Source organism: Dictyostelium purpureum (assembly GCF_000190715.1).
Source record: "Dictyostelium purpureum unplaced genomic scaffold DICPUscaffold_142, whole genome shotgun sequence".
Lineage (NCBI taxonomy): Eukaryota > Evosea > Eumycetozoa > Dictyosteliales > Dictyosteliaceae > Dictyostelium > Dictyostelium purpureum.
In genome coordinates, this window is record NW_003519479.1 from 22,426 (window position 1) to 33,437 (window position 11,012).

Sequence of the window (11,012 nt, forward strand, 5' to 3'; positions counted from 1 at the left end):
TTAAAAGATTTTTAATCACAAAAAAAAACAAATTCTTATAACAAAAACAAAGGTTTATACAAAAAATAAGAATATTTTATATAAATATAGATATAATTTAACAACAGTATAATTATAAAAAAATTAAAATAAAATATAATTGTTGTGAACACACACCAAAATATAAAATAATATAAAAATTTTAAAAAAAAATATTTATGAAAAAGAAAAAATAATAATTAATTTTTGAAAAGTGGGGGGAAAATAAAAAAAAAAAAAGTAGAAAGTGTGGTGGGTGGGGTTTGTGGAATGAAAAAAAATTAATAATTTAATTAGTACAAAGTAATGATACTGAATGTGTATTGGGTGACTCTGTTAAGTATAAATAACTAATAACACCACTAATAACACAATTGTGTTTTTGTTGTTGAACCCACAAAATAAAAAAAAACCAAAAATAAAAAAATAAAAAAAATAAAAACAAATAAATCTGTAATTATTATTTCTAGTTTATTTAAATTTAATAATTTTCGACTTTGGAGAACTACGTAGATATTAAAGATACTACACAAATAAAAAACAAAAACAAAAACAAAATGAAATGTTTTGAATTGATTTTTTAGAAAGGTTTAAATATTTTTTTTTTATAAAAGAAAAAAAAAATTATAAAAATAATAAAAAAAATTAAAATTAAATAATTGGTAGTTAGAAAGAGAGTATTACTCCATTATTCTTTATTTTTTTTTTAATTTTTTTTTTTTTTTAATTTTGATGATAGAATTTTTTTATATTGAATTGTTTTGACATCAAATATTTTTATTAAGACCTTTAACCACACAGAATTACTGAAAGATTTTTAAAATAATAAATTAAACAGCATTGCAGTTTTTAATAAGTCTAAAAAATAGATTTTATGAAACTGTTAGGGTTTTTTATTATAATTCGATTTTATTTATAATGGAAATTAAAAAACTCATATTATTTTTCATATTTTCGTACTGTTTTCATTAAATTTTATTTTGGTGATAGAAGGGGCAGTTAATAAAAATTTAAAAAAAAAAAAAAAAAAAAAAAAAAAAATCGGTAAGAATATTTATTTTATTTTATTTTATTTTTTTTATTAATTTATTTTATTTTGATTTTTTGTTGCATGTGTTAAGATTTTTTTTACATTGTTGTTGTTATTATTTTATTATAAAACCATGAGCCTAATAATAAAATACATGTGTTATATTATTCAAGATTAAAAAGTTTTTTTTTTTTTTTTTTTTTTTAAATTAAATTTAAAAAATTTCAACTGACATTTGATATCAAAATGTTATTTTAATGCCCACAATATTTGCGTGAGCTCTTAAAAAAATGATAAGAATATTAAAATAAATAAAAATAAAAAAAAAAAAATTTAATAAAAATTTATTTAGTGTTTGTGTTTTTTTGATTTTGATATCTTTATTTTGGGACCTTGTCCATAATCATTTTGTGCTAATCACAACTAACCACACCTCACCACTACACCCACAACACACCACCAATAATCTTTTATTTGAAAACTATTGTGTGAAATTATATTTTACAAATAAATGCCTTAACTGACACATCTTTTAAATCACATACATACACATAGATTCAGACGATGTGGCAAGGAGTAAGGTTCTTTTTAGTTCTTTGTAAATCAAAAATGAAATAACAAAATTAAACAAAAAAAAAAAATCACAGACAATCTTTGGAAATGACAAAATCAAAATTAAAGGATATTATTTTATAATAATAATCATTTCAAAGAAATAAAAAAATATATTTTTAATGGTAATAAAACAAATAATAAAACTAATTTATTTGTTTTTTTTTCTTTTTTTTTTTTTTTTTTTGATTAATAATACATTTTTTTTTTTTTTTAATTTATTTAAATAAATAATTTGAGGGATTTGATAAATTTTAAAAAAAAAATTAAATTATTTTTGGAAAGTGAATTATGGGTTGTGAGATAATTAGAAAAAAATAAATAAAATATAGAATTTGATTATTTTAAAAATATTATTATATTATTAATGAATTATTAAAAAAAGATTGATTTTTGTATTTTTTAGTTTTTTTAGTATTTTTTTTAATTTTTAATTTTATAGTTTAAAAGAAAAAAGGTTGTTATTTATTTTATTGTTGTTGGTGTTGTGGTGTGTTGTGTTGTGTGGTGGTATTGTGTCGTTGGTGTTGTTGTTGTTGTGAGATGCTATTGTTATTGATAAAGCTAATATTATTAATACTGTTGTTGAAAATTTTAAAATTGTTTTTCTCTTTTGAAATTAACTTTGAGTTTCTTTCCTTCAATTGCACGACCATTTAATTCTTGAATGGCTTGAATAGCAGATTGAGTGTTGTCATATGATACAAAACCAAAACATTTTGATTGTTGGGTATTCTTATCAATGAAAACTTTAGAGCTAACTACATTACCGTATGGAGAGAAAAGTTGTTTTAATTCTTCATCACCATAAGTGAATGGAAGGTAATAAATGAATAAATCATTTGATTCTGATGGTTGTTGTTGTTGGTTTTGTTGTTGTGAATCTAAAATTAGCAATAATAACAAAATAATAAAATATTGATTAGTACAATCGATTAATAATTAAAAAAAAAAATATTATTGTATTAAAACTTACAATCAAAAGCTGGATTTTGCATCATACCAAAATTCATGTTTGGTTGTTGGTAATTACGGTAACCATTCATAGCTTGGGCCATTTGTTGGTTTTGACCATAGAAAAATGGATAGCCAGTTTGTGGTGGTTGTTGTTGATAAAAACTGAATGATGGTTGTTGTGGAGTTGGTTGACCAAGTAACTTCTTACGCTTTTGTCTTTCAGTGTCAGCAAATTTAACAATTAATGGTAAATTTGAACCTGGAACGGTGTGTTTTTGATCAAGTTCTCTTAAAGCATTTTCAGATTCGTCTCTGGTTGAAAATTTAATGAAACCATAACCTTTTGGTTTACCATCTTTTTCTCTGACAACAGTTAATTCTTCAATTATACCAAAGTTACCAAAAATTTGACGAACTTGATCTTCATCGGCTGTTCCTAACATACCAATGAAAAGTTTTCTTTCCATTTTTTCAATTTCATTATCTGAATATTTAACTTGTAATGGTTTATTCATCTAAAAATATTTTATAAATTTTTATATTAAAATGAAAAAAAAAAAATATATTAATTATTTTATTCAAAATTAATTGTTTTATTATTGTTTATTTTAATTTTATTTGTTTTATTTGTTTAATTTAAATTTTTTATTTTTTTTTATATTTTTCGTTTTTTTTTTTTATATTATTATTATTATTATTTATATTATTATTTGTATCTAAACTATAACTTACATTTTCAAGGAAAGTATTGCTTTCATTGACGGTATTAATAGCCATATCAGCTTCTTCTTTAGTTGAAAAGGTAATAAAAGCGCAACCTATAATTATAAAATTTTTAAAATAAATAATTAGAAAATAAAAAATTCGAGACCATATATTTCTTTTTTGCTTTTATTTTTTGTATATTGAGTTTCAATTGAAACCGAAAAAAATAAAAATGAAAAAAGTGGTTGGTGGGGTATTAATTAATTACCTTTTGAAACATTAGTTCTTTTATCTTTAATGATGGTGATATCAATAATGTTACCGAATTTACCAAAGATGTTTGAGACACCTTCTTCATTCATTGAACTTGGGATGTGTCCAACGAAAACGGTGAATCCGTTTAATTGTTGTTGTTGTTGTTGTTGTTGTTGAATTGATTGCATTTTGGTGTATATGAATAATATAGATTATAGATATATGAATGCTATATTGATAGATGTAAAGAACTTCTTTTTTATAAAAAGATTAAATGGGAAGTGGTGGGTTGGTGAAGTTGTTTTCTTTTAATAATAAACTTTGATACGAGTGAAATATCAAAATTTACGATTATATATATATAATATATAAAAAACAAAAACAAAAACAGAAAAAAACAAACAAAAAACACAAAATTTAAAAAAATATATAAAAAAAATAGTATTAATAACTTTTTTTTATATACAAATAAATTAGTAAGAAGGTTGTTATGATAAAAAAAAAAAAAAAAAAAAAAAAAAATCTTTTTTGAAAAAAATTTAAAAAAAATTTTAAAAAAATTTAAAAAAAAAAAAAAATTATTTTTTATTATTTTTTTTTATTATTTTTTTATTTAATTTATTATTTTTTTTTTAGATTATAATTTGGTTATTCATTGCTTTTTTCTATTTTTCTTTTTTTTTTTTTTTTATTTTAGTTTTTTTTTTTTATTTTTTATATTTTTTTTAGATATATATATTTTAATTTAATTTATTTAATTATTATTTATAAATAAAATAGAAAAGTAATAATTAAATAAATTAAATTAAATTAAAATATAAATAAATAAATAAATAAATAAACAAAATTAATAAACAAAATTAATAAATAAAATGAATAAATAAAAAAATTGAAAAAATTAAAAAAAAAAAAAGAAAAAAAAAAAGAAAAAATTATTTTGGATTCGAACGGACGACTTCAGCCCTGTGTTTTTAGTGTTTTTAGTGTTTTTGGTGTAAAGATCATTTTTTAAAATTTTTTTTTTATTTTTGTTTTTTTATTAATATATAATTGTTATTTACATTTTTTACCAACACCATTACTTCTCTCTTTTGTATCATTAAATCTTTATTATCTCATTGATAATTATTTTGGGTCGTGTTAACATATGCATCAGTAATCATTCCCACAAATTGGTGAGATTTACGATAATGTGCCAGAACCAATACCAATAATATAAGTTTTAACATTATTTAAAAAAGCTTTTAAAATTTTTTTTATATATTAACTTTAAAACAGAAATAAATATTAAAACAATTTAAATAAGAGTTGATATAAAATATAAAAAAATTAAAAAAATTTTAATTTAGTTATTTATTATTTATTATTAAATATTTTGTTTTTACCACCATTGTTTTTTAATTTTATTTTATTTCTATTTTTAGTTTATTTTGTTTTTGAAGCATAATTATTAAAATGAACAATAAAAAACATACTCATACGATTTGGTAGGAACGACGATTATGAAATTAGAAAATTGCTGTACAAATGAATGCCTCCAAGGTTATATACAAAGATTAGAGATGGATGTTGCTAGAGCTCAAACTATTTTGGATGTTTACAAGTCACTTAAAGTTCCAGAAGATACTAAATTTAATTTTGGAGATGTAATCTTATATTACCAAGAGCTATATGATTTATAGAAAATAAAAGATTTGTTTACGATTAACTTATCTGACCTAAACTTTCCTGATTTAATAAAAAAATCAGATATGGAAAAAGAAGAAAAAGAAAACAAGAACACAGAAGAAAATGATAGCCAAAATTCATGAGATGAATTCATCTCTTTAAAAAAATAATAAAAATAAAGTTTTATATTTTTTATTTATTTTTATTTTAAATTTTACAAAATTTTTGAAAATTAAAAAAAAATAAAAAAAAATTAGTTTTAATTTTTTTTATAAATTTTTTTTTAACTAAATTATATACAATTACAATTACCTTTTTTTTTTTAATTATTATTATAATTATTTTTATTTCATTAACATATTTACTTTTTATTTAAACAAAATAATTCACAATTATTTTTTTTTTTAATTTTTGTTGCAACCCCAAATTTTTTTATTTTTTTTTTAAAAAAAACTATTATTTAATTTTTTCGTGTGTTATTATATATAGTAATATTATTCTAAAGAAATAAAATTGAATAGAATGGATGATAGCAATGATGATTTTGATGACGATTTTAAATTTGAAGAGGATGATGATATAGATATTGATATTATAGATGCACCACCTTCAATAAATAGATCAAACAAAGTTGATGACTCTTTTTATGTCCCCTTAAATAAAGAAATTAAATTATCTTTATTGATAAGTCAAAAAGAATCATTAATAAAGTATTTAAATAATGTAGGTATTAAATCATGATAGCATAGAAATATACATAAAGGAAAAATATTTATTATAATACTTATTAATTAGATAAATGTAAATAGCGAATTGGTAAACCTTTTAAATGAAAATATTAATTTAATAATATCAAACGAATTAGAAAATAATACAAGTAATAATAATAATAATAATAATAATAATAATAATAATAATAATAATAATAATAATAATAATAATAATAATAATAATAATGAAAAAAAACAAATTTCAGTTAATCAAACAGTAAATGCTGAAGGAAATTATATAAAGAATACTCAGGCATTTCTTTCAGAATCAGTTGTAGGTAGAAACTTAATATGGTTTGTTTTAAAGTAAAGTAAAGTATTAATTTAATTTTCTTTTTTAAAAAAAAAAAAAGTCATTATATCATAAAATCAATCAAAAAGATTCAATTATAAATAATAGGGAGTTTATGTCATCAAAGGATAAATACAGAGTTAAAAGATTTAAAAAAGTTGGTGAGGAACCAAAGATAGCAATACCTACTCCTTCGTTGGCCCAAGGCGATTTTATACAAATTACAGCACCAAAGGAAGAAATTGAAAAAAGGGTTAGATTATTCAACTCATTAAAAAAGAGTGAAAATGGAAAATATAATATAATTGAGTTCATAGAGGAGCCAGATGACATTGGTATGAATATTAATAATGGCAGTAGCGGTGCAAGTGGCAGTAATAATGGTAGTAATGACAACACCAACCAATCTAACATATCATCCTCAAGAACATCTGCAGTACCACCATCAAAAATGAAAATTTCAAAAACATATAATTTATCAGGACCTTTGGATCATCAAGCTACAGACACTATGAATATTCAGCAACCATATATTGACGAAAGATTATCAATTTTAGAAAACCATCTTAAATTAGTTGTGCCTCCAGTCCCGTTGGAAATTTATCAACGTGTAAAATTAATTGAACAAAAAATGTTGTATTTAGAAGAAAAAAATCCAATAATATTTAGAGATTTATATGCTGAAATGTCAAGAAATTCAACTGTAGATCATTCATCATCATTGTCATCATCAACAACATCGAAACCAATAAATAAATAAATAAATAACAACAGGATACAATATAAATAAAAATAAAGCCATAATATGGTTTTTATAAAAATCAATTTATTTAAATTATTTGTTTATTTTTCTGTTATATACAAAGTTGTAGGTGAAGTAATGTTGGATTCTTCTAGTGTTTGGTTTAAATCTTTATAAACTGCTTTGGGATAATTGGTCGAGAGATAGTACGATACTTTTAATTCATCTTTAGAATCTATATAGTCAACAATATCCTAAATTTAATAAATATTAATAAGTTATTTTAATACAATATGTTTTATGTAATTATATTATTATTATTATTATTATGCAATAAAAAACATACCTGAATTTTTTCGCTTATTAAAAATTTTCTTTGAACTGACATACCACTTGGTAGCTTTATTAAAATTTTGATACCATTGGCTGGTTCTTCTTTTAGATTATTTCTTAAATTATCGATTCTATCTCGTCTTTCTTTTTTAGTTTGTTCTTCTCTTTGCTTTTTTAACTCTTTTTCTTTTTCCTAAATAAAATATATTAATATTAGTTTTAATGTCCTATAAAGGTAGTATAATATCTGTATTAACCAAACATACAATCATTTTATCTAATTCCAATGATTCTAAATACTCTAAATCTTGCTCTCTTATAATTCTTTGGGTTTCTGATTCGATATTTTCACGAGTTGGTTCTATGGATGATAATCTTATACCTAAATCTTTGTTGTTGTTGGGATTATTCTCTAAATGCTTTCTGATGACCTCTTCCATTTTCTTTTTTCTTTTTCTAATTTCATTTTCTTTTGCTAGTGAATCAAATGCCTCTTGTTTTGAGGTTATAATCTTTTTAATTTCATTTGGATCTTTTTCAATTGGTTTCTTGTCATCCCATTTCTTTTTTTCTGCTCTGGGTATAAAATATTCATATATAAATGTAATTACACAACAAAATAAAAAAACTACCCATAAGATTACCAAGGTTTCTGATAACATTTTATTATTATTATTATTATTATTATTATTATTATTATTATTATTTAATTTCTTTAATTTAATTTATTATAATATAGATTTATTATTATTTTTAAGCAGTTTTTTTTTTTAAAAATTTTTTTTTAAAAATTAAATAATTTTAAATACAAAAAAAAAATAATTTAAAATACAAAAAAAAAAAATAATTATTAAAATACAAAAAAAAATAAAAAAATAAATTTGTAAAATATATATGGTATATGTATGATATCACATTATATATTTATCTGTGTATTGTTGTTGAATTTAGTTTTTTTTTTATTTTTTTTTATTTTTTTTTTTTTTTTGAGAAAAAAAAAAAGTTTTTTTATTTTTTTCATTCATTCTATTATGAAGGAATAAAAAATTTAATCTTGACGTCCTATTAATTTTTTGGTGATAAGTTTAGTTGGTGTGCTATATATGGAAAAAAGTAAGAATTGTAGTTAGTAAATTGAGTTTTTTTTAGTATTGTTTTTTATGAAAAACTTACATAATATTGACAACAGCACCCCAACCTGAGAGTGCATCTCTTTCTAAACTGGCTAACATACATTGTGAGATGGTTTCAAAAAGTTCATCTTCATTCTAGTTTTTTTTATATATAAGAAAAAAATTAGTATATTGAATATTTATGATTATCATTTATTATTATACTATTATTATTATTACTGTTATTATATTATAATTATTTAATTCTTACCATATCTTTTTTATATAAAGTTTCACAAACACCATACATTGCTGGAGTCATAGTACCAACAACTAAAAAGTCATCAGTTTGTACTTGTGCACCAATAAGATCCATACCACTGATGTATGGTGTATTATCTGGACCTTCTAAACCACAAATTAATGGTTCGGTAAAATATGGTCCAAATCTCTTTTCATATAACATATTTGCAATTAAATTTGTAACTACTTTTGGTGACATATCTCTTTCTTCTCTAAGTTTATATAAATTATGTCTAAAAACAATTTTTTGATGTCTACAAATTGAATTTTAATTTATTAGTATTATTATTTTTTATTTTAAATTGAATAGCTTGTGTATGTTGTAATGAATACTTACAAAGTTTGTGCATCAGTAACTAAACCTGAAATACCAATAAAACATTTATCGTTAACTCTGTAAACTTTTGGGTAATCATTAGAGATGGTTTGTTGTTGGATACCAAATCTTAAATCTGATGCAATTGCAACACAGTTTTTGCCAGTCATTACAATACAGGCACCACCATTATAAGCCATAATCGACATTTTTACTTGTTATATATATGTGAAATATTAAAAAAAGTTAACTTTTTTTAATATGAAAAGGAAAAGAAAAAAAAAAAAAAACAAAAGCTATTTACAAAAAAAACAGTGATTTAATCTATAGTTGGTTTGTTAAAAATTACAAAGATATATAATATATTCAATTTATTTTATACTGTTTGAAAATAAATCAAATATGTTTTATATGGTTGGTGTGTTTGTGTATATAAAATTAATTTAAAAATGATAAAAAAATTTTAAATTCAAAAAAATTAATTAAAAAAAAAAAATTAAAAAAAAATTAAAAAAAAAATAAAAAAAAAATTTTATTTTTTAAAAATTAAAATTTTTTTTTTTTTTAAAAAATTTTGAACTTACATGTTTTGTGAAGTTCACACATAATATAATCATCTTGTAAAAAAAAAGTTGACTTTTTTTTTTTTTTTTTACATTTTTTAAAGATTAAATAATTTCAGTTCCACAAGTTAAAGATAAAATATGAACAAATAATAAACAAAAATAATTTTTGAAATTAAAAAAAAAAAAAAAAAATTTGAAATTAAAAAAAATTTATTTTTTTAATTATTTTTTATGAAATGTTTTAATGATAATAATTATAAGAAAATGATATCGATTTGCTCCTTTAGATTTATAAATTTAAATAAAGGAGGATAATATATGTTTAGAATAGTTTCAATAAACTTAACAAATAGTCCACAACATTACTATTTCAATAGTAATAAAATAATAATAATATGTATATTTATATTTATAATATTATCAAGTTTTATATTTGGTTAAAGGTTGGTTTTTAAGTTTATTACTAAATTTTTAAAACAAAACTAAAATAGAATAAAAATATTAATCTAATAAAAATAGTTTTGTTTTGTATTTATTTACTTGTTGTGCAACCATATATATACAGGGGGGTTTTATTTTTTTTAAAAAATTTAAGTTTGACCTTTTTGGTTTTGTTTCTTTGTTTTTTTTTTATAATAATGGCAGCATGACGATATAAATTAGGGTGTAGGAATACGGTGTATTTTTAAATTTTTACCAAATATTTTGGGTTTTTTTTAAAAAAAAAAATAAAAGGAAAAATCGATAGATCCAAAATATTAACAATAACATCACATGCACACATGTGTAATATATCAACTTACATCACACATATATTATAAACACAAACAATCTCACACTTATTAATCAATAGTTTAGCACTAAAACACAACGATACTTTTTAAACAATACTTACATATTCGGTACCCCACTATTAAAAGTTATATTTTTATAAATCTATTCACACTTGCACATATATAATCATTTTATATTATTTTTTTTTATAGATAGATAAAAATAAATTTTCAAAAAAAATGTTTGTGTGATATCATCTCTTTTAGTGGTTTTTAATTTAATTCACACACTATCACAATTTTTAGTCACACACACGATACCACCAAAATAGAAAACAAAAGTATATATATAAATATATATTAAAAAAATTACAATAACAATAGCAGCTCATTAATGTTATATATATTTTATACACACTACCCTGCTCACACATTTTCAAAGATTATAAACTCTAAATAATAATATTCAAACAAAATTATAAATACAAACATTTATATTCACCCACATTTACATATAAAAAAATTATTTTAACGTCAACTACTTTGATTAAAGTGGTGGG

General features: G+C 20.3%; 5 protein-coding genes across 5 annotated transcripts; 2 read left to right on the plus strand and 3 right to left on the minus strand.

Moving 5' to 3' along the window:
- Window positions 1–2,254: 2,254 nt before the first annotated feature.
- Window positions 2,255–3,765, minus strand: DICPUDRAFT_152921 (uncharacterized protein; the record flags this gene model as incomplete). The annotated part of the gene is made up of 4 exons (XM_003288623.1): window positions 2,255–2,544; window positions 2,637–3,132; window positions 3,350–3,435; window positions 3,591–3,765. The coding sequence occupies 4 exons, from the start codon at window positions 3,763–3,765 to the stop codon at window positions 2,255–2,257; spliced, it is 1,047 nt and encodes a 348-aa protein (XP_003288671.1).
- Window positions 3,766–5,079: 1,314 nt separating this feature from the next.
- Window positions 5,080–5,259, plus strand: DICPUDRAFT_152922 (uncharacterized protein; the record flags this gene model as incomplete). Its single annotated transcript, XM_003288606.1, has 1 exon — window positions 5,080–5,259. The coding sequence occupies one exon, from the start codon at window positions 5,080–5,082 to the stop codon at window positions 5,257–5,259; it is 180 nt and encodes a 59-aa protein (XP_003288654.1).
- A 508-nt stretch (window positions 5,260–5,767) lies between these two features.
- Window positions 5,768–7,067, plus strand: DICPUDRAFT_79448 (uncharacterized protein; the record flags this gene model as incomplete). Its single annotated transcript, XM_003288607.1, has 3 exons — window positions 5,768–5,968; window positions 6,041–6,289; window positions 6,369–7,067. The coding sequence occupies 3 exons, from the start codon at window positions 5,768–5,770 to the stop codon at window positions 7,065–7,067; spliced, it is 1,149 nt and encodes a 382-aa protein (XP_003288655.1).
- An 83-nt stretch (window positions 7,068–7,150) lies between these two features.
- DICPUDRAFT_152924 (uncharacterized protein) lies at window positions 7,151–8,044 on the minus strand (the record flags this gene model as incomplete). The annotated part of the gene is made up of 3 exons (XM_003288624.1): window positions 7,151–7,303; window positions 7,396–7,575; window positions 7,649–8,044. The coding sequence occupies 3 exons, from the start codon at window positions 8,042–8,044 to the stop codon at window positions 7,151–7,153; spliced, it is 729 nt and encodes a 242-aa protein (XP_003288672.1).
- Window positions 8,045–8,316: 272 nt separating this feature from the next.
- DICPUDRAFT_48061 (proteasome subunit beta type 3) lies at window positions 8,317–9,524 on the minus strand. Its single transcript, XM_003288625.1, has 4 exons — window positions 9,135–9,524; window positions 8,766–9,051; window positions 8,556–8,650; window positions 8,317–8,479 (listed from the first exon to the last, which is right to left on the minus strand). Exons 1-4 carry the CDS (start codon window positions 9,320–9,322, stop codon window positions 8,431–8,433), a joined length of 618 nt encoding a protein of 205 aa, XP_003288673.1. The 5' UTR covers window positions 9,323–9,524; the 3' UTR covers window positions 8,317–8,430.
- Window positions 9,525–11,012: the final 1,488 nt, after the last annotated feature.